The sequence below is a fragment of the Epinephelus fuscoguttatus genome, linkage group LG7 (genome assembly GCF_011397635.1).
Source record: "Epinephelus fuscoguttatus linkage group LG7, E.fuscoguttatus.final_Chr_v1".
Classification (NCBI taxonomy): Eukaryota; Metazoa; Chordata; class Actinopteri; order Perciformes; family Serranidae; genus Epinephelus; species Epinephelus fuscoguttatus.
This window is the reverse complement of record NC_064758.1, coordinates 35261327-35285772: the sequence shown is the minus strand read 5'-3', so window position 1 is coordinate 35285772 and position 24446 is coordinate 35261327. Positions and strand designations below refer to the sequence as shown.

General features: G+C 39.7%; 1 protein-coding gene across 3 annotated transcripts; it reads right to left on the bottom strand.

Annotated features, from left to right (window-relative positions):
• Positions 1-141: 141 nt before the first annotated feature.
• Positions 142-23004, bottom strand: LOC125891095 (sodium-coupled neutral amino acid transporter 3-like). Of its 3 annotated transcripts, none has more exons than XM_049580063.1 (16): positions 22736-23004; positions 15293-15417; positions 15041-15125; positions 14782-14897; positions 9839-9912; positions 9636-9728; positions 9462-9543; positions 9281-9363; positions 9048-9106; positions 7009-7146; positions 6715-6794; positions 6500-6600; positions 6214-6338; positions 3872-4016; positions 2583-2686; positions 142-2472 (listed from the first exon to the last, which is right to left on the bottom strand). In XM_049580063.1, exons 2-16 carry the CDS (start codon positions 15331-15333, stop codon positions 2368-2370), a joined length of 1431 nt encoding a protein of 476 aa, XP_049436020.1. In that variant the 5' UTR covers positions 15334-15417; positions 22736-23004; the 3' UTR covers positions 142-2367. The 3 variants fall into 3 exon arrangements, with proteins under 3 accessions (XP_049436020.1, XP_049436017.1, XP_049436019.1); XM_049580060.1 differs by having other exon boundaries at positions 22833-23004; XM_049580062.1 differs by lacking the exon at positions 22736-23004 and adding an exon at positions 18980-19146.
• Positions 23005-24446: the final 1442 nt, after the last annotated feature.

Genomic DNA, 24446 nt, shown 5'->3' with positions numbered 1-24446 from the left:
TGTTACTTCCATTTTCAGAGGGAGGCAGTGCACAACAACTGCTCTTCTCTTGCTGTGAGTACATTCATTTTACAACCACATAGATGACTTATTAGCCTTTGTAACTTTTTTTAAACTTAGATTAAAAAAGCAACTCAGAGCTTTTGTACAAATGAAAGACATACTTTATTGACAGATAACAACATTAAAATTAATTTAAAATGTACAGGATGAATAACAAAGTCAGATTATCTTTCAGTTAAAAATTTAAAGACAAAAACCGACTCCATTTTAACTTAAAACCCATAGGTCATTATTCACCATACTGAACAGTTTCTGGGACTGCTAAAACAGACACAGCATTTTTAACACTGAATTTTTATTGGCCTTTGCCGAATATTGTAAAAAAAAAAATAGTGTGTTACATCATATGTTACTGTAACACTATATTCTATTCTTTGGTTTTCAATGAGGGATTTTTTCAATAATACATAAAAACTTTAAAAATTGTACAAACCACCTCTCTGTGTCTGTCGATTTACACGCAAGCGTCAGTAACTGTCTGTTTGACCTTCATAGATAGCAGCCGAACACCACAAACACTGTATCTGTTGGATTCTTTAATACAAGATCACTTCAGGCTGAGGTTTGAAGGTGATCGTATTTACAACAGACATGCTGAGTGTCAGAATAGATAAACACATATATTACATAAAGAACATTTCTTTAACGCCATGTAGAAGCTGTTGTATTGTGGTAGACTGAAATGGTTAGTGTGAAACTGCAGACCGGTTATTTTTAGCTGAATCTGTCAAGTTTGTGGAGACTAGGCCATGTCCACACGTATACAGATATTTTTTTAATTTTGGCCCTGAGTTTTTAAAAATCTCTGTACACACTAGAATGCATAAGAGATTATTTTGGCCTTGTGATGTGCAGTTTGTAAATTCAAGATCGGCCTAAAAACATTGTTATGGTGTATTTAAGAAGGAGAATAAAATGTCCAACACCATAAATTGGTCTCAGGCCTATTAACCTGTTAAATATTTCTTTTTGTCTAAAATGAAATCCCTGATTAAAAAGAATAAACATTGCATGTGGAGTGCCACAAGGCTCAGTTATGGGTCCTCTACTCTTGAGTCTCTGTCACAAAGGGTTATCATTCAAAACGACTCCAAATACTTGCCGGCTATCTTGCCACGATGGTAGTAAGGTGTACAGGCTAACGTTAGCTTTTTCAAAACACCAACTGGAGATCTCATCAACTTTTATTCTCGTTCAATTTAAGGACGGTGGAGCTAACTCAAAGATAAGAGTACTACTCTCAACATGTAAAAGTTTTCCTTCCAATCCTTCAACATCTGCTGGTTTGACCAGCTCGATCAAAAACCTTTAGCTTTAGCGGACTTCAAACGGTGGACACTGAGGTGGAGCAAAAATGTTAGGTCTGTTTGTCCGAGAAGTGGCGCAGCAATACTAGGTTTAAGTGTAAAGTAGTCATTAGACCAAGCAGTGCTAACAAAACATTAGCAAACCGGTCGTTGGCCGTAGTTGTTCTTTCTAGCATATGCTCATTACACAAAGCAACAACAGGAATGCATAATTTGAGAGCATTATGTTATTGAATGCTCTGTTTTACATGCCAACACATGGAACCGCAGTTTCAAAAAATCAGCACTTTAGAAAGCATTTTTAAAAATGACCTAAAACTCTGTTTGCTTGTGGACGAGAGGCCAAATCGTAAAAGAAAATTTCCATTTACAAAATTATCTGTATACATGTAGACAGGGCCTTAGACAACACTACACCAGCAAATTTTACAGTCCTGAATTTATAATCTAAAGACCTGATGGTTGAATAAACTGAAATGCTTTTTTTTTTGTATTAATAAAAAAAACTCCTGGTAAACTGATTGTCTTATGACATATTTCTGTCCTGTAAAATCTGAAATGGTAGGGAAGTAGACTGGGAGGATTTTGGCAGTGACTGAGCTATTCCACAGAACTGTACACATCCATACTCTAAAATGGGATTTCCATTTGAGTCATGCTGTTCCCATTCATCCCTTTTCTGTCTTTACACGTGCCTTCGAACAACACCCTTACTGCGAGGCGTGACATAGGTTTTATTCAGTCAGAACACATTGCTTTGTATTCTCATGCATCCCCTCCGTTACTGGGCCTTTCACCGGCCCCATCACATGTCAAAATGCATTCTTTTTCTTTTTTTTGGTTCAAGTGAAGGTTCTTCACATATCCTTCATCTTGTGCAGCCAAACTTTCCTGTTTGGCTTTGGTTGAGAACTCTGTAGATGAGGGGTAATTTATAATGACAGGGAGAGCTTTGGTTGGCATTTTTTTTTGTAGTATCTCTGTTCAGTCACGACGGCTAATGCCCGCCTCCGCTTCTAGACTCCCCAGTCGTCCAGTCAATGATGATAAACGACAAACTCATGACCATGAAGATGAATCCCAGTGCGGCAAAGCATGCGGCCTGCAGCAAAGGAGGGAAAGAAAACATCTGTGTCAACAACACATTAAAAATACACTGATATTTAAATGACAAAGATAAATTCATTGCATCATTGATAGCTGAAGTTGTACCTGAATCTTGGGTCTTGACAGAAAAGGCTCCTCATCATCAGGAACGATCCGGATGTAGAAGATTCCTGGTAGGATGAAGATGAGGCTGGGGGCAGATGTGGCTCCTAAAGATGGAGAAGAAGTTTATGTTACAAAGAATTTCACTGCTGGAATGATAGTCATTTTATAAAACTGGGCTGTCTGTGCTGTAGAAAGATGAAAATACTTTTGAAATTGGTGCTACATGGCAAGGGAAAACAGAGGAACAGGGCCTGTGGCATTTGCTTTTTCTCAAAAGGTAGAAAACCTACAACTACCAGAATGACCTGCACCGCACTTGACCAATAAATGCTCCCACTGTTTGGTGACATAATGCAAGCTTGTCCGTTTTGATGCAGGAGACAATATGGCGCAGTAACAGAATCTTGGTTAGTATTTGATCAGCACTTAGTTTTACCATTTGATCTGAATTTGTCCTGCCTCTGTTTTTGCTAAAATATGTTTCTGAAAACATTTTAGGTGAGAAAAGTTCAACACAGCACTGCCTGGTTTTCTAATTTGATCAGAGTTTGGTCTGGATTTGAGAGGAGGGGGTTTCTGTCTCTAGATCTGCTTCTATACTCATTGTGTCCGTGGTGGCAGGCATAGGAAAATGCAGAAGTACAATCTGTAGGTTCAGCAACAGTTCAAGAGCCAAATAATGCAGTTAATTTGAGCCAGGCCCACAGGAACCCTGCTCAGTCTTGCTTCCAATTTTTCTCAGTGGCCACAGCAAAAAAAAATCCCCTGTGGCTATAAGCATTTTCCCCATTGTCCACTATTGTAAAAGAGACAGCTGTCAAACTGTTGACAGGACACCTCGAACTGCAAACAAGGTCAATTATGACTCTTTCTATTCTGAATTTCTGATCCATGAAGGTTTTGTTTTGTTAAACTTTCCTTGACACGAGAAAAATTGTTTTAAAAATGTGTGACATCATCACCATGAAAAGTTGCGGAAGAAACACCACTGTGCATATTCAGTGGGCCACATATTTGGGAAGTAAACCCAGAGACTAGAAATGTTTTGTTGACGTATGTGCTAGGCAAGCAACACCACTGGAATGAATAGGCGCCATCTTGGGTTTCAGTGTCTAGTTATTTTTATACATCTATTGTTTGAGCTGGGAGATGAGCAGGGAGATCTGGGCACTGGTGAGATGAAGTTTACCACTGTTCACTTACACATACTACCCACATTGTTATACAAAGCTGGTTGAAAATCAGCAAAGTATTTATTTAAGGTGGCCATTCTTCCTGTGTGAACATACCGATGAGGCCAAAGATGTCGCGAATGGAGGGCACAAAGATAACCAGGATGTTGACCACAAAGATGAGACAAAATGCAATAGTGATGTGTATGGCCCAGTTGAACGGCTTCTCAGGGAACAGGATCTGGAGCACTGCTCTCCGGATCTACAGAGGGAAGGAGGGAAAGAGGGGAAATGTCATGTTTTCTTTACAAATAAAAAGAGCACTAGGATTGACAAACCAAGCTATTAAAAGTAGAAGCTGATCTTAGTTCATCACCACAGGTAACATTATCATTATAGAACTGCTGTTGAGGTTCTCTCCGGGCACTCCAGCTTCCTCTCACAGTCCAAAGACATGCAGGTTGGGGATAGGTTAATTGGTGACTCTAAATTGTCCATAGGTGTGAATGTGAGCGCGAATGGTTGTCTGTCTCTATGTGTCAGCCTGCGATAGTCTGGCAACCTGTCCAGGGTGTGCCCCCCCGCGACCCTCAAAAGGATGAAGCGGTTAGAAGATGGATGGATGGATGGAACTGCTGTTGAGAAGTAGTTGTGCAAGACAAGCTTCTATATGTGTCACGTTAACCCCATCCCAAACAGGTATTGCAGGTATTTTCTGTCACCTGTTTAAAGCAAAATACCTGCGTTAATATGGAGAGAGGTGAGATTCTAGAATTCTAGATATCTGCTTATTTGCTTTCTTGTTGAGAGTTAGATGAGAAGATGGATACCACTCTCTTATCAGTTCAATGTGAAACTTGAGCTGGTTAGCTTAGCATAGCATAAAGACTAGAAACAACTAGCCCGGGTCTCAGGGCTATTGACCTATTCAGACTTTTTTTGAAATCCCTCATGAAAAGGAATAAGCATTGCATGTGGAGTGCCACAGGGCTCAATCATGGGTCCACTACTCTTTAAGTCTCCACAGGGGGTCATTATTCATAATGCTGAAACAGATCTTCCACAATGATGCAGTACTAATTGAACTTCACACATATATGTATGGTTATCTCATTTAAAGGTCTGCTATGCAGGATTGTTGGCTACAGTTAGTAAACATGCTTGTCAGTGAAAATAAAAACCAACCCCAGATTCACTCTCGTTTGGTGTTTGGGCTCACTATGATGCAATTTTTCGGTGCTGTGTCTCTTAGACACCTGCTGTTTATGGTCTGTCTCCTGGCCACTACCTTTTTATAAGCCCCAACCTCACCCGAGCAATGTGTGGATACATGCCCATAAACATCCCAAACACAGAAAATAAAACATAAAAGCAGATGGCAGAGTCTCTGCAGAATAATAAACTGTCACACACTACTAGTGGGTCATAGTGATGATTGAAAGGGAGTTACTTCTGTGCAAGTCTATATATTGTTTTTATGAAAATTCTGTATAGTATGTTTATTATGTAGCATTACTACATTATATTTTCAAGATTTTATCTAGGTTAGATGTGTTCTTTAGACCAGTGGTTCCCAACTGGCACAACTACAGGGTCCAGATTTGTCCTTTGTCATCAGTTCAAGGTCCACACAGTTTAATATAATTAGCATCATACTTGTGTTTGGCCATGTTGTTGAGCTAGTTTGCTGTCTCTGTCAAGTAACTGGCCATTGTGCACTCACTCTACAGCAGAGAAAGGCACTTCAAAATAAAAGCTCTGGGCCAGAAATTTACTGTACTTCAAAATAAAGTGTGTTTTTTATAAATGTGACACATTTGCGATTTACTTGCGGTCCACCAAGAATGGACCTGTGACCCACTTTTGGACCATGACCAACCAGTTGGGAACCAATGCTTTAAAGAAACTTGTAATATTTCTTATAAGAAGGCTTCACCATAATGCAGTGAGGTTCTCTTATGTACAGCATTTATATTTATATATAATACATATTCACATATTCTAGGAAATTGAAGCTTTTCTATGTTTAAAATGTCTTTACATATTTGCTTCAGGCTGCAACTAATGATTACTTTTTGAATAATCAGTAAATTATTTGGTCAAAAAAATGCCCAGAAATATGAAGTTCACACAGTCATAGTTTTTTTTTGTCTGACCATCAGTATAAAACGCAAAGACATTCGGTTTACTATCATAAAAGACTAAGAAATATTCACATTTGAGAAGCTGAAACCGTTTGGGCTTTAAAAGTCTTAAACATTTAACTGATGAGTTAAATAATTGATCAGTTGTGGTTTTAGCTCTGTATTATTATTTAAATCTCCTCTTTTGTGTCTCTTGGTTTTCTTAATTTTTTCTGAATCTACTTTTGTTATTATATAAAGTTCATTGAATTTTGTTTGAGTAGAAAGTAAATCGTAACAAATATTGGGTTTTTTTTTCGTTGATAGATGTCTTACCGGGAAAAGAACGACAGGGACGGTCAGAGTGACGGCCACCAGCACAGCCAGACGCACACAGAGAATCAGGACATCCAGCGCGTCCACTTTACTGTAGGTATGTAACAGCTCTGACTCAACAGCACCTGCCCACAGAGAAGCAGACACCCCTTAACATATCTCACGTGGTCCAGTCCCTCATTCACAACACACTCTGGGAACAAGTGGGTCATTCATTTGAAAGTCTTTCCATTCACAACTTCAGAACAAGGTGAGCGTTGACTCTTGGGAGTAAAGAGCATCTTACCATAAAAGGTGAGGTAACCAAACAGAGCTGTTAGCAGGTACATGACGAACATGGCCAGGATGGAGGTGTTGGCGACTTTCTGCATACGTTTCTTGGTGGCACTGGGGTAAAGCCAAGCAGGAAAATACACATTAATGTTAATAAAACTTTTTAGTACATCCAACAAAGGCACTACATTTTGGTTTTGGGGAAAGGATGAGGATATTCTGACTTACTCTCGTAGCTCAGTGTAGATTGGTAGCACCTCTGGGTGGCAGACGAAAGCGAAGGCCAGAATTGGAATGGTGTACGCTGTCTAAAAGCCAAACACGCCAAAGGTCAGTGAGAAACCCTCCCAAACGTGACTTGAGGAACACAATCAAATGCTTGTTCTACACCCGACATCGCTGTTGACATAACATGTCTTAATGCTGTTGACATAACACGCAGGAGTGCAGAACCAAGGAATAAATACACAGCTGACGATTCAGGAAAACTGGACGCACACGTGAAAATGTTTTCTGTCTGACCTGTGAGTTGACGGTGAATAGTTTGGCCTCACAGAAATCGTCTGTTCCATTAATGAGAGTGTGGTCATCAGCAATAGGAGTTGTGTTGTAATGTTCGTCATCCAGTGGACACGGGATGTTGAATTTCTTGTAGATAACCTGTGGAGACACACCCCTTGGTTAATCAAAGATGGATGTTTATAGGTCCAGTGTGTAGGATTTAGGAGGATATACTGGCAGAAATGAAACATAATATATTTAGTATGTTTTCTTTAGTGTACAATCACCCGAAAATAAGAATTGTTGTGTTTTAATTTATCCTAGAACGAGCAGTTTATATCTACATAGGAAGCAGGTCCTTGTCTACAGAGATCATCATGTTGCAACACCATTTATACAGTGGCCCAAAGAGACAAACTGAACGGCTATCATAGTTAGCAGTTAACATGAAACTGCATTATTCAGTGTTTTAATGGGTTTAAATCAGTGGATCTGTTTGTTTTGGAGTGAAAGAGACCACTGCGAATAATTCAGCTCACGGTAAAAACCTCCTGACCAGAAAAAAGGTAAGCACACATGAGCAGGTGCTAGGCTAGCGGCCCATCTGCAGCGAGCTAAACATTGTAGGAGAAACACTGATTTGTAACATGAAACTGCTTTATTCAGTGTTTTACTGGTTTTAATCACTCGATCTGTTTGTCAAAGAAAGGAAGAGACCTGAGCCCATATTAGCAGGAGCTGGGCTAATGGCTATCTCCGACATGCCGAACAGCGTTGGGGAAATTTACCGGTCTAAATCAGTGGATCGGTTTGTTTTGAAGAGAAATAGAGCTCTGCAGAAAATTCTGCTCACGGCAAAAACCTCCTGAGAGTCGGGATCAGAAAAAAGGTGAGCATACATTAGCAGGTGCTAGGCTAACGGCCCTTCTGCAGCAAGCTAAACAATGTAGGAGAAACACTGATTTGTAACATGAAACTTCTTTATTCGACGTTTTACTGGAACAAAGCAGTGGATCAGTTTGTTTTGAAGAGAAAGACCTCTGCAGTTAATTCCACTCATGGCAAAAACTTCCTGAACGTCGGGATCAGAAAAAGGTGGCCGCATTTTAGCGGATGCTAGGCTAGCGGCCCATCTGCAGTGAGCTGAACATCATAGGAGTAACATTGATTCTTTAATAATAATAATAATAATAATAATACATTTTATTTAAGGGCGCCTTTCATGGCACTCAAGGTCACCTTACAAAAGTACAGAAGTGCATAAAAACAGGGATAAAAACAAACAATAAAATACAATGTACAGTGCAAGGATCAGATGGAGTATGAGAGTTTGAACAGATGGGTTTTCAGTCTGGTTTTAAAGAGGGGTAAGGAGTCCGTGTTGCGGAGGTCAGGGGGGAGGGAGTTCCAAAACTGGGGAGCCGAGCGGCTGAATGCTCGGCCCCCCAAGGTGACGAGGCGAGCAGAGGGGACAGAGAGATGGATGGAGGAAGAGGATCGGAGGGTACGGGTAGGTACAGAGATATTAATGAGATCAGAGAGGTATGGAGGGGCAAGACTGTGGCTGGCTCTGTATGTATGGAGTAGGATTTTGTATTGAATGCGGTATGTGATGGGGAGCCAGTGGAGCTGCTGCAGGATGGGTGTGATGTGGTGAGTGGATGGTGTTCTTGAAATGATGCGAGCTGCTGAATTCTGTACCAGTTGAAGTTTATGGAGGGTTTTCTGGGGGAGGCCAAACAGAAGGGAATTACAATAGTCAAGTCTGGACTAAACTGTGAACCTTTATTCATCGTTTTACTGGTTTAAATCACCAGGTAAGTTTGTTTTGGAGATGGAGAGACCTCTGCAGATAATTCGACTCCTGGTATTAAACCCTCTGAACGCTGAAGGAGTTTTAACGGTAGAAACAGAAGAACAGTAGATGTTTCATCTGGTGTAATCTGCAATCCTCACCACTAGATGCCACTAAACTCCCCTAAATCCTACACACTGGACCTTTATCAGAGTATCGTGGTGGTATTGTAGGTGTCTTTGTTGGCTCAATGGTTGAGACTCACCGAAATTAGGAAGAACACCATGCAGGAGAGGGAGAACCCACTTGTGTAGCCCAAGTAACCTGTGTTGCAATGATGATAAGATGTTGCAGAATGATTTATGGATTCTGGAAGTGATGTTTTAACTTTGATACAGGACATGAAAGTAAATACAACAAAAAAACATGGAGACCTGATGTAACATGGGAGAGTACGGGGAATAACAAAAGTGTGTGGAGACAGAATGAAAAACATACCAAGTTGTTTCATGAGTGCTAGAGGAAGGATGATGCAAGCACTAACAATGATGATCAAGTAGTTTCCATTCAAGTACCACTCTCTAAGAGACAGCCAGACAAACAGATGGAAAAAATCAGTACATAACTAAACAAAAAAACTATTCATGAATCACAGTCAAATTAACACTGGGACACTCACCCTGTGATTTCGTGTTTACCCAGGAAAGCTTGAATAACCAGTGGGAGCTCAGACTTGACAATGAAGAGGTAGCTGGACATTGCTAAAAGGAAGTGAAAACAGTCAATCTTAGCTAATGCTTTCACTTACAGATTTCAGACATGAACATCAAAGAGAAAAATAGCACGACAGTACCTCCTATGTTGTGCATTGTAATGATGCATGCGGCCAGCATTTTTCCTGGAGCACCAAAAGCCCGATTTCCAAGCTGCTCATACGCCCGGATGCCTGAAGAAACATTATATATACATGAATAATGAGATAAGTTATGAATGCAGGATTGACTCTGTGTCTGTGTTTGATAAATTGTGTGCAATGAGACTGGCTTTGGTGCTTACCAACAACTCCAGCACTCTTCAACAGGAGGTGAATTGAATATGCTGACAGAATGGCAATGGACACCAGCAGGATTCTGAAACACACAAGAGCAGAGATCCCAAATGTTAATCTATCTACAAATTACATGGCAGAAATGTATCAGTGGTCTCATACACCTGGACATTATACTTATTATAGGAGCAGTGTGTAAGATTCAGGGGGGTTTAGTGGCACCTAGTGGTGAGGACCGCAGATTGCAACCAGCTGAAACTTCTGGTTAGAATTCCTTCAGTGTTCATTATTCAGAATGTTTTTAATGGGAGCCAAATTATCCGCAGAGGTCTCTTACCCTCTTAAACGCATGGACCCAGTGATTTTAACCAATAAAATGCTTCACAAAGCAGTTTGATGTTTCCAATCAGTGTTTCTCCTACGCAGTTTGGCATGTCACAGACAGGCTGCCTACCCAGCATCTGCTAATGTGTGCTCATCTATTTTCTCTGGTAACTTAATGTGTGCTCACATTTTTTCTGATACAGAAAGTTTTTACCCTGAGCTAAATTAAACGCTGAGGTCTCTTCCTCTTTAAAACAAACTGATTAGGTGATTTAAACCAATAAAACACTGAATAAAGCAGTTTCATGTTAAACATTTGTATTTTTGCGACGCACTGGGCCCAGAGTAGCTGCTAACTACAGTGGACGACGCAAGTGGCCCTATCCAGAACCAGTCTTTGGTTTGTCTGTTCTGGGCTACTGTAGAAATTATGTAGATATGAACAGCTCATTCTAAGGTAACAAAAACATAACAATTCTTATTTTCAGGTAAAGAAAAGAACTAAAGAAAACTTTTTATATCATATTCCATTACTGCCAAGATATGCCCCTAAATCCTCCGCACTGATCCATTAAAGCAGGGGTAGGTAACCTGCGGCTCCAGAGCCGCATGCAACTCTTAAGTCCCTCTCCAGTGGCTCCCTTTGGCTTTGACAGAAAATTATATGGAAATCAATAATCGCCTTTTTTTGTATTTATTCCTACACTCTTCAACTCTAAAAATGCGTAACCCATTTACCATTTTTTTTTTTTTTTTTTAAATGTTTTGACATTTCGTCAACTAAAATGTGCGTCATACTTCTGTGGCCTGGTGTCTTTTTTTCTCTGAAACATCACTAGCGATGTAGTCATGAGTCTCCCAGACTAGGTTAGCTGTGGATTCCAAATCCATAAAGGAAAAGTCTCAGGTGAAAATAGAGAATTTAATAGCGCATGGACCAATTTGTTTGCTTTCATCGGCAATGCTGCAAAGTTAGAGTACCAAATAATCCAAAATAGCCCACTGCAGGACTATGTGCTAAAACATATTAATAAATGCCCATTTAGATCTGTTAGTAATGTTGGTCGGCTAAGTTCAACTTAAAAGGCTGCGTTACCCTTATTATGAGGCCAAAACATGTTGTGGCTCTTTTTTTTCTTTTTTTCTTTTGATAGTAAAGCTTGCCGACCCCTGCTTTAAAGAAATCCTTTGCCTACAAAACAATCACCTGTATATCAGTCACACACCCTGTGTTATGTTGAGTTGAAAAATAAAACTTTGTTTGTGTGACAGTTAGTAAATAGATGTTTTGATAGCGTTGTGCTGTTGTTAAATGCGGCCCCCCTGTTATTCGAATTCATCAAGAATTTTCTGTTTTTGGATTCTTGGTTTACTTGAAGCAAGAAAAACAGTTTTCTTCACGAATTCAACATTAACATGTGGTGAGTAATTAATATACAAACAGTCATTTTGTGGGTGAAATATTTCTTGAAAGGTAAAACTGTCTCATTGTCAAAACATAAAAAAATGAAACTGACAGAAATAAAAAAAATCCTTTAGAAACTTCTTCGGAAACTAAACTCTTAATAAGCAGCTCTTATAATTGTTGTCTTTTTTTTTCCACCCACACAACTGAGTCTGGCTCTGACAGACTGGCTCCCTAGCCATCCTCCTCCCCCTCCTGCCACATAGCACAGGACTGATCCAGGCAGGCGTGTCTTGGATCTGATCACTACAGGCTGCTATTTTTAACCACTCAAATCTGATTTAGGGAAGCTGCGTGTGTATGAGCTCTAATGTACATTCTGACAGATAAGGCTCCGTACAGCAGCCGGTGTGTATACAGTACAACACCCACAACACACACAGGTAGACAGACAGAAACACACACACACACACACACACACACACACACACACACACACACACACACACACACACACAGACTGAAGCACGGGGCCCATCCCCCTGCCCCCACACATACCTGTCCAAACACAAATACACACACAGTCAGATGATACACACACGCCACTGGAGCTCTACTTCTAGCCTTATAAGGACCCTCTATTGACCATATTCAGTCTGTATCCACTAACAAAAGCTTTAGTTAAACCTTAAGCTAAAATTCTAATTCTAATAATAAATAAATTATTATTTGTAATTTACTTAAAAGCATCTTTCAGACAGAAGGCACAGTACTTTACATATGGAACTAAAATATACAACATAGTAAAAGATATGAAATGACTGTAGTGCTTTGAAGCTTTGATTGTAGTCATGGTAATCGATGTCAAAATCAGTATTCGAATGCTCCGATTTTCTATACCATTACCCCAACAATCCCAAAGAGCCCATACATTTAAAAATAATATTCAACATGATTCTTTATGCATCAACATAATTCAGAATCAGAAATACTTTATTGATCCCCGAGGGTCAATTATTATTCATTACAGTTGCTGCTACAGTATATTAAGAATAGAGAATTATAAGAAGTAAGAACAAGACTATTAAATAGATGTATGTTAATATAAGGCAATAAAAAACAAAAAAACAAAATAGAAATAAAAATGTGCATTAAAATAAAAATAAAATTAAAAATAGAATGTGCGTTATGCTACAGTGTTTAACACTAGTACTTTAGATGTTAAAATATTAAAAATAAAATATATGTCGTCACTGAACTGAGGCAGTAAATGTGAAATTTAATAGAATTTAATAGAATAAACAAGCATAAGATAAAGGTAGACATAAGAAATATGTATAGTTATGTGCATGATAAAGTCGTTTGAATAATTGCACACAATATTGCAGCAGTTGAATAATTGCACCCAATATATAATTATGAATTATAATTGCAGAGGATGAATGAAGTCCAGAGATGCCAGTCTGCTGACTCACAGCGGCTGATACTCTGAGGGAGGAGTTGTACAGGTTTAAAGCCACAGGCAGGAATGACTTCCTGTGGCGCTCGGTGGTATTTCCTGGGGGAACGAGTCTGTCACTGAATGTGCTCCTGTGTTTGAGCAGCACATGGTGGAGTGGGTGGAAGACATTGTTCAGTTATTTTATTAATTATTAGTTATTCTCCAAGAAGGACATTTAAACTTATACATTTACATTACATTTAAACTCTGACAAACTGTCAAGCGTTTGGAAGAGTTTCAAAATTTACAAAGGCGTCCCCCCCCCAAAAAACACTGCCCATATGATTTCTAGAACTCCCTTCATAAACCATATTACTCCTGTTCTTCAGCAGCTTCTCTGGCTTCATGTTGAATATCATATCAAAGACTTTACTTCTCACCTTTAAGGCCCTTCATATCCTCTCTGTATCTTTCTAAACTCCTTCATATCTTCACGCCCTCCTGTACTCTTAGATCCTCGTCTGCAATTCAACTTACACCATCATCTGCCCTCTTGACTACCATGGGATCCAAAGCCTTCAGCCATTCTGCCTCCCGCCTTCGGAACTCCCCATGACATTCACAATATTGACTCCCTTTCCACTTTCAAATCCCGTCTGAAAACACACCTTTTCAAGCTGGCATAGTCGGCCTGGTGGTGACACACACATCATTTATACCCAGTTTTTATGTATAGGATTTTTTGTCTAGTTATTTTATTAACTTATTACTGTATATTACTGATTTGTTTGACTTTAAGATCTATGGCTACATCGCTGCTTGTTTTTAACTGTGTCTTGTAAAGTGTCCCTGAGTGCTTTGAAAAGTGGCTATAAATAAGATGTGTTATCATTATTCAAAAGTCGAGTGCCCCCATCCTTTGAAACTTTGATTAATCGCAAATGTCCTGGCGAAGCGTCAGTGCCCAAGAACTGGTTTTCAGGACAGCCCTGGTAAAAAGTATACAGATATGCAAAATAGAGCCGTGTAAAAGGTCTTTCAAAATAAAAAAATTCAAGTACAGAGTGTCTACGGATATATAAAAGTTAAATTTAAGATTTTTAAGGACCTTTTTTTACCACTGTATATGAAATTTAAGACCAAACCTACAATGGAAATACACAGTTTAGCTTTAGTGTGTTTAATGTAAAAAGAAAATATCATCGCTGTCACAAATGCTATGTATTACTGCAATTTGTTGGTCTCTCCAGTGATTGTAAACAGTCATTGGTTCTGTCAGGGTTGAGAATTTTTTACAGTAATGTGGCTGAAAATATTTAAGACCCTTTGAATCTGAATTTAAGACAATTTAAGACTTATTAAGGACCTGTAGACACCCTGAAGTAACACAGAAACCATCACTGTGTCCATCTATAACTCATGAACTAAAACACAATATACTGGCTCATTGGCTGCTTTCATTCTTTACTGTTCTGAGTCTAACACAAACATCTGAGAGTTACCAGCGAGGTGCTGCTGTCTTTCACCCATACTACAGAAACAGAGCCTACAAAAAGCTTGAGAACACACACGATTAACTGCCTCGCTCTATTCTAATAACCTCAAGGAGTGTACATATATTTTACCTAAATACATTACATAAATCACAAGAAGGTGACAGTATATACGATATACCGCTGTGAGCAAACACATGAACCTACAATGGTAGAATCGCACAGACAAACAGACGGGGCACAAAGTTTAGCCAAAACACAGAGTTTGTGTTTGTCTTGCATACTCACAGAAAAAGAATGATTCCGGTGTTGGACATTGCAAAAGCCAGTCCCAGAATTCCACTGCCCATTATGGCGTTACTGAGGTTAAAGATGGACATGCCAAATGAAGTCTTCCCCTCAAACTGCAGACAGAGGACAGCAGAAGATGTTAAACGAGCAGATCAACTCATGAATAAGAATCACATCAGCATCAATATTATTTACTGATGTAGCTACAGCACATCAGTCAACACTTTCTAACACGTGGCTCAGTAAAAGCACTCACATCTGTGAAGTGGGTTGCTTTCTTGACACCGGTTTTATGTGGAAGAAACTCCTCATGTTCGGCCAGGGCATCCAGCCCATCGAACCTACGATGGAAAAAAAATCACTGGTTTGAGGGAGCCACAAAAATACTGAAGCTTTTTAAAAGACACATGTTTAAAGTTACATTTAAAACACTTTCATCTGTTGAGTTGACGTTTGCTGGGGCATGCTGTGCCAGTATGAGTAATTACTGCTCATTTGTGAGTCTTACCCGTCTTCCCTGCTGTGTCCGTTCATCTTCTGAAGCTCCATTCTGGTTGCTGTGGCTGGGACTCAAGAGACTTTGGAGATCAACTTTTGCTGGACTGGAGAAATTTTCTTCAAACTGTCACTTGGCTGGAGATAAAGAGAAAAACCTTGTTTAATTTGTGGTGTATTTACCAAAACCTGCTACAAATTAGGCTGTTATTTATGCAAGGAGACGGAGAAGGTTTAATGTCAGCTGGCGTTGTTTTCACACACTATACATAACATTCAAACACACCTCGGCCGCACCCGTCATCCTGCCAACTTTCCATCATTTGTGAGGAAAACTGCAAGTTGTACCTCAGCATGTGTCTTTACCTTACATGACAGCCCTGTGTATCACCCTAACTTTAACAAGTTCAGACAAGCTCTCAGATTGAGTCTTCCCAGAAGCTGAGGGTGAGTTGTAATGCATGTAGAGAATACTTTAATGACATAGATGTAAGGTGCTGGCTCTGGTCTACAGTACAAAAACTATTAGAGGTGTCAATTATCGTTAAACATCATGTTTTCTTATACTGTATCAAATCTCAAAAACTCAGCTGATTTTTAATTAATAGTTTACATACAAAGATTTGTGGCAGTGTTGAAATCTTTCTTCAGCCATCTGACTCTCAACACAGGGCTGGGTGATATATCGATATTTTGTTGATATCGTGATATGAGCTAGGTATAGTCTTGGAATTTGGATATGGTTATATCTTAAGTGTTTCCTTTCCCTGGTTTTAAAGGCTGCATTACAGTAAAGTGATGCCATTTCCTGAACTTACCAGACTGATCCAGTTGTTCTTTTATTTTCCTTCACCCACTGAGTCATTATATCCACATTACTGGCTATTTATCAAGGATCTCATTGTGTAAATGTTTTGTGAAAGCACCAATAGTCAACTGTACAATACCACTGCATTGTTAGTATTGGACCTTTTTCCAGTTGACCCATTACATCACAGACCAGGCAATCGACAAGTTAGCTACAGTTAGCTAGCTGCTAACTGGTACCATGGTGGACAGCTTTACAGCTCTGTACATTTCGTCTGTCCAAATATGCTCTGGATGTAGATTTCACCATGTTGTTACCGGCTTCTTCTTCTGTTTCGCATTTAGTGCTGTTTGACTTCCAAGTCAAAGCCTGGGGTGGAAACTGCGGAGCATGCGTTGAGCACCTCGTCCAGTTTGAGTCTGACTCTATACATGCAGGAGTAATTCAACTCCCAGTCACATTATCTGGGTGTTAGTTTGACTTTGAGAAATCAGATTTAGTTCGATTTCAGTCAGACTGACATGTTTACATGTATTTTAAAAGGTTTTGGTTGGACTAACACAATAAATTCGATTTTTTTCGAATGCCATGTAAACATACTGACTGACAAATACAAAGGCAGATCCTGCTGTTCTTGCATACAATGGTGTTTTTTTCATACTATCACAGGTTTCCCCAAATTAGATGTTGAAAATTCACAATATATCGTCTTGCTTACAGTATCGCAATATATTGAATCACAACCACTGTATCGTGATACTAATTGTCACCAGGTTGTCGCCAAAGCACAGCCCTAAAGGACAGAATCCCTGGGACATCGTGCTAACATCTACAATCACTTCAGGGTAAATTAACTAGCAGTTGATTTCAAATATTTATTTTCCTTTGTCATTTTCAGCCATAACTGTAACGCTTAAAGATATGTGGTTAAACAAGGTGGTCCGACCTATCTTGACGTTCCTGCTGTGCTTATTTTATCTGCTGTGTTGCTTTGCCTGGTCTTTGATAAACGACTTCTACTGGCAGGAAGCTCAGCAACATCCTTCTGTGGACAGGGGCCACAGCAAAACATATCTTAGCCACCTAAAAAGATCAATATCACTTAAGACAAACACTATATTTGAAATATTTTCCTCACTTTACTCCACACATTGACTGATGAAGGCAGCGGTAGATTGGCAACTCCTGTGTTCTATCAAGTAAAATTACTTTTTGTCAATGGAGTCTGGTGGCTTTCAGATAACGGCTTCAGTTTCCTGTTGGAAAGGGCCGTCTAACAGCAAGATAAAGAGATGAAAATAAAGTGCAAACTGATATTGATTTTTTTTTTTTAGGTGGCTAAGAACTACCAAATTAAGGCAGCGTTTGCTAGGTGCCGTTTAATTTTATGTATGAAGCGCTAGGGTTTTCACTCTTAAAGTTAAATGAACATCGTGGTTGAGTCTATAACTGAGTGATGTTACAGTAGCAGGCTGGCAAAGGTGTTTAAATAACCACAGCCTTTTAAAAGTAAACATCCTTATTATTTGTACGTAAACAGAAGGAAGCCACAGCACTAAAGACACACTGAATATGACTAATATAATACAAACAGAAAATGTTATGTGGCTTCAAAAGGGCAGACCTATTTATAAAGTCTTGAGACACACAGCACTGCAATTTTTCTTGCTTGCCAAGGACAACAAGAATGTTGCTTTTTATAATACTTTTTTTCTTTTGGCGATGGAACAATCTTTTGGCACTGCTTTATTTCAGGAGTTCTGCTCCCTCCTTCAGATGCAAACCATCTACATAACTGTGGTAGTTAACAACATGAAAAATTCCAGTAAAAATGGACACTTGGGATGTAATTCCATTTAAAGCTGTTGTGACATGAAAGGCTTTAAATAACAAATGTTGTCAGAGGACTTATGTTGCTCTAATCTGTTGTGGGCTACACAAAGCTGGCATGGACGGACTCTGGGAATGAGCGTAGGTCTGCCCTGTTGCCACGGGGTCATGGGATACTTCACTTCTCTGCGGGTCAAACTGCCCTCAGGATTCTCACATCTGACCCCGAAGGTCACACTCACACTACATTGCGCCATTCCTCAAGAGTTTCACACAAAAACAGAATTCTTTTTTAAATGCTACGCTCTACGCTCAGCAGGCCTGTGAAGGTACAATAATTCATACAGCTTGGTGGTTGATAGCAGTGGGCCATGAAGATAAACAAAGGGTTCCTGTGTATTTTGTCTAAATACATAGTAGCCTTTCCCCTGCATACTGGCCTTGGGTCAAGTTTGGTTTCAGTAACTCTCTTTAGCTACATACCCAACAAGTTTCCCATGGTCTATGGCCAGGACACTCAACCAGCAAAGTACAGAGGGAAGGTCAGGAGTATCTTGTCATTAAAAAGCCACTTTTGATGGATTCGTTTCGACTTTCACATTGTAAAAGGCAGAATTTACATGGAAATGCTTTGCATTTTCATGTGGGGAAGATGGAGGAACTAGACAAACCTGGTTAACTACAAACTTGCGGCTTGTTAGAGGTTTCAGCTTTTACACATTGGAAACAGTCAAAGAATGGAAAAAAGTCATAAAAACAAAGTGCTCCTGAACTTATCATCTTTCTGTACAACTTTTTTTTCCCCAAACAACATGCACTTTAAAAAGTTTTATACCTGGAAAACAAACCTAAATATGACATAAAACAATCTCTATAACAATCCTGTCAATGACATTTTAGGCTAATTATAGTAGATATTACTGTATCCTCACTATCCAGCCGTGCGCACCACATGGCTCTTGTCTGACGCAAGACCAGCTCACTATTGACAGTTAGCCCTTCCCTTCTCTTCCTCAACATCTCAAACAGAGGGACACACACACACATTTCTCAGCAACTTACCTCGTGGTCAAGAACAAAGCTAGTTTTCCTTTCAGATTATTGACACAATAAATCCTTGTGCAAGTTAACTTAATTTTCAGACTCCTCCAATGTTTATATATAGCTTTGTTCTTAAGAGCCTCTCCAAAGCTCCTTGGTAGTGAGGAGAGGAGAGAGTGAGAGAGATTACAGGCTGGGAGGAGTGAGCAGGAAATGGGAACACCCATTCTTAACCCTTTGTTAAACCAGTTACAGGTAGAGTTTCGGGCAGAGAGGCTGTGGGGGATCCGCTCACCAGGTGTCTACCCTGAAAAGGTGTCACCACTTGTGTGTAAACAAAGCAAGTGAATTGGCTGTGGTTTCAGAGACAGTCTGCAGTTGGAGGCAACAGGTAATCCCAGCAGCCCATCAAGTCAACAGGGTTTCTGGTGTTCATACCAATTACCATGTCAGTGCACAGTAAGCAAGTAGAAAGGAGGGGAGAAGCGGGTGTCAGCTGAGGGGGGCTTTGTTAGAGCACGGGCGGATACTCACTGACACTTTGCATCCTGCTGGAAGTCACAGTGATGGTAATTAGCTTAGGAGATAAGCGCTTTTTTAAGATTGCCCACATGTGAATGTGCTTAAGAGTGGAAACATTGTGCATGCCTACAACTTATCGTGAGCTTGATCCAAAACAAACCGTAACACCTGAGCCGACACGTAACAGTAGACATGGACATGACATGTTAAAAAGATCCTTTAAATGTTTCCACACAGGGCGAGACTCTGGGAAAAGTACCCAGCTCCTCTGTTAGTGCGAAGCATGGTTTGATACAGTGAAATGTGGTGCACCACACTCACTTAACCAAGACTCGCCTATCTAAGATTTACAACAATGTCTCGCCAAACTGTGACAGATATAATCAGGCCCCTGCCAACTATATACATATTCTTTGGCTCTGGTTGTCCATGTCTAGCAACTGGACGATGATTCGTAGTACTTTGTCTGAATTGCCAGGCTGAAAGCTTGACCTGAACCCTTTCAGTGCTCCCTATGGTGTGTCGACCTCTACCCTGTTTCTCTTTATCCCTAATGTCAAACCCAGTTCAGTTCAGTACTCATTTATTCCGTTTCCACTGTGAAAACCCGTGGATGGTACCAATTGAAATGTTCCTAACCGTCCCCATTTTTTTGGTCAACCCTCTGTTAGAGTACCTAGCACACTGATCAGTATCAAAAGGTGGAGCTAGAAACACTTAAGTCTGTTGATTAGTCATCAGAACTCTCACTCTTGCTCAGGGCTGAGCTGTGGCTGGCTTTATATAACCACTGTTCAAACATTAGTAAGCTATAACTATAAAATGAAAGGATGTTTTGCTGCCTCGAACAGCAGCTGTAGCCTAAGAAAAAATAACTTAATTCACTGTGTAATTGCCTTCACCATGTTAGGAGATTGATTCTGAGTGTACCTCCGTCTCATACTAATCAGATTCAGATTGTGTTTCACTTTCTGAAGTTGGAGAACAAAAGACTGTCTCTCCAAAGAAGGTCCAGTGCATTTGTTGAGGTCTGGGGCCTCTTTTCTCACGTTTATCAAGACAGGTATTCCAACCTACATGTCAGGCTGTTCTGATACTAGTATTGGCAATACCTCCAATACTGCCTAAAATATTGGAACAGGTATCGGCAAGTACATAAGTCTATACACAGATCTGATACCACATCATGTATTGATAAACTTTTCCCTTCTTTTTATTAAATTTATAACATACAACATACGCATTTACAATTTAACAAATATGTTTGTTTGTTTCCCCCAACCCTAGAATAATTAACAAATAAATAATAATACAAAAATTAAATTAACAGTAACACCACTATTACTATTACTACTACTAATAATAATAATACAGCTGTACATAATTTCCATACAATGTCAAAAAATTCAGTTCTGAGTTTCCAAAAACTCCATATAGGAGCTCCACAATCAAGCAAAGTTCTTATCTTTCCTTTTTACAATATATGTTAGTTTCTCCAAAGCTAGACAGGCTGCTAGCTCCCTAGTCCACATACCAGTAGATGGTATATCCATGCTCTTCCATAATAGTGCAGTTGTCCTTCTGGCTTGCAAAAGTCCAAAATCAGTGATCAGTGGCTGCTGGAGTGTCACAGCAAAGTCCTCAAGACGTATCCCCAATGCACGTTTTAGCTCGTAAAGGAGTTTTCTTTCCAATTATGAGACTTATACATTCATTGATAAGCCCACACAGCAAGGCAAAGTCATGAATAAAGTTAGTCATTAACAAAATGTCAAACTAGATCATAAAAGAAAGTTTACAGCGTTGATTCTCTGTATGTATTTGTTTAGGTTTTACAAAGGGTTTAACCTGAGCAATGCCAAACAATGATAGCATTTTACGTCCATATAGGGTTAGTGGTATACAGGTGCTAGATTTGTTTTTATGCAATGGTATCATGTCAGTACTCCGTATTGGTCAATATGCAAGTTAAGGTTTTGGAATCAGGAAGAAAAAAGTTTTATCTTTAGTTATTTTACCTAAAAAATGGTTTTTGAAAATCTCTACTGATAAATTATCGAGAGGGGAGGTGTGGCTATGTGAGGTTTTTGTGTTTGTTTTAATAAGTAGAGCTACAACATTTATGTGCCTCTAAACATCCTATTTATGTTTGTGTGTTATTGTTCTGGGCCAAGCGGGGCCTGTACTCACTTCTAAAAAAATACGTCTTTGATCCTTGATGGCACACTACAAAAGGTGATTGTATTTGCCTTTGATACAACTGCAGTATAATCCTTCAAAACCCATTTTAAAAGGTTTTAAAATGTTCCTACACAGTTCCAGTATCTCTGAAAATGTAGGTCACAGCATTCTGTCAGTAATAAAAGACACAGCAGACATCTATACATATCCATCATATATGGAGATGGTTTGCAGTTCAGCTTACTTCCTGAACGCAGCAACAAAAACATGTGCTCAACGTGTTGCTTGTTCATCAAGATTAAAATGTCATCAATTTCTCTGGGACTGCATTTCAGTTGGTTGATAAAGTTCAGTTTAACTGAGATACACACCCAAGAAACACCCACATGCTTACTACATTATCTCAGCATGACACAGATACTCTACTGGAACGTGTGTTTTCTGATCTCATCTTGTGGCAGTATACACAGATATTAGAGTCCTTTTTTATACCTCTTGAAGAATAATTAGAAAGCTGGGTGTCATAATAAAAGCCAACCAAAAAACATCACTGTATTAATTAATATGTCAAGTTCAGACTATTTGGAGCAGCTTGTAAGCAAATGATCAGGATCGAGGTCTGTCAGATGACGTGAATGTGAATGTGAATGATAAAAAGATCATGGCTGCCCCCATCACCTTAAATGACCCTATGGTGATTTCAAGTCATTAGAACAAGAGATCTGGCAGAACTCCAGGACGAAGCCACTGACATATAAAAAGACCCACAGATGTAAAACATAGTTCATCAGTAGACATTTTGTCTGGATAAAACCATGCATCTAACGTTAAATGTTATTTCTGTACCAAACTGTGATGCCAGCATTTGCAGCCAAGATGATCTCCCATTTCAGTGAGTCATTTAAAATCCCACCTCTGTGCCGAGCAAACTGCCAGCATGTCAAGAAAGGGACAGCATTAATATACTGTATCCACAGCTGAAGCAGAAACCAGCTGAGAAGATTTTTTTTTCATACATCTACTGTCAATACACAGCACATTATCAGTTTAGTTAAGGATAAAAAAATTTCTCACGTTTTCCCCCCCGCGTGTATGAATGGGAAATGTGTCGTGGCTCGAATGCTGGAGCAGCTTGATCGTGCTGGTGTGCAGGCCTTCCTCTGGCACTCACCTCTCGGGTATCAGTCAGACAGCTGGATGTCCTCAGTCTAGACAGAAGTAACAGGGTAAAAGTTAAATCTTGTCAGCTGGTAGACGTCCAAAATCTGCTTTCCTCAGAGCTGTGAAGTCCCCCGCAGCTGTAAGAGGAGAGGAAAAAATGGGGGAAGGAGGGAGGTAGTAATTGCGCGTGTTCAGATATTTCCTGCCATGTCACAGAACAGGCCACTCCCTGTTCCTGCTCAGGCCACATGTGGGACTCACTTACTTTATAAAGTACTTTAAAATAAGTGCAAATATCTGGACACTGTCAGTATTTATCTGAGTGTTGTGTTATGTTTGGTGTTCAGTGTTTCATGAAAGTTAAATGCCTTCAGCTGACAAACAAAAACTGCATCATGATTAAAGTACTCGGCTCACTGGCCTACTTTACAGTACTCATAATGTCGCTGTGCAGCTGGCAGTGTGAGAAAAATATGTCACTGTGGAAAGTTTCTGTTCATGACTTCTCTGAGGTTCAGCTTTGTACCATCAGCTCACTGCCACCGCCATCTAGTGGGCGCAAACATTGAGGTACCGAAGAACATTAGTGATGAGTAAAGAAGAAATAAATGGCAGTACATGGCCTTCTCTGTACGTCTGCAGATGTTTGCATTGGTTGTTACTTGTATATAAATCTCTACTTGGGCTGGTTCGTTCTTATCTGTGGGGCTGGTACAGGCGGGGTGCACACTGGACAGGTCACCAGTCTATCACAGGGCTGACACATAGAGACAGACAACCATTCACACTCATATTCACACCTATGGACAATTTAGAGTCACCAATTAACCTGCATGTCTTTGGACTGTGGGAGGAAGCTGGAGTACCTGGAGGAAACCCACGGTGACACAGGGAGAACATGCAAACTCCACATAGAAGGGCTCCCTCCCGAGATCGAACCAGGTATTTAACTGTTTTGTTTTGCTCGCTCATTTGTGGTGTGCAACAGTTGTATTTGTCCTACTTGTGTTTATTGTTGTAACCATGTTTTTGCTGATCTCTTGGATAAGATTTTTTTATCTCAATGAGACTTTCACCTGGTTAAACAAGAGATATACACATTATACAAATATAGTAACCAACATCATGGATGGCATCCAGGTGTGATAATTAGAATATTCACTCAATTATCAAAATAACTGACATTTTAAACCATTGGACTTTAACTGACCCATTCCTGCACACACCAGGTTCATATATGTTTTATACGTTATCAGTCAATGAGAACAAGCAGGACTGCAGCTATTCTCAGAATTGATTCAACTGACAATTACTTTCACAATGGACTTCTATCACAGCAGACATTGTCACAGTAGGAAAAGCACAGGTGAAACTGGTAGCATTTGCAATGGCTGAGTTCCATAAAGTGTCCCTGTAAGCTGTTCCAGTGAGCCAGCGTGGACAGTATACTGGTCTCCTTTGAGTGGAATGCAGCTATCATGAATGTAATTAAATACACCTGTGCTTTTCCTGCTATGAAAAAAGGTCTATTAACTGATTAATCATTTACAGGGTCTTGCAGATTGTTGAATAGTCTCAGAAGGCGCTGAATTTATTAATCTAAAAATAAGGCAATAATTGGTTT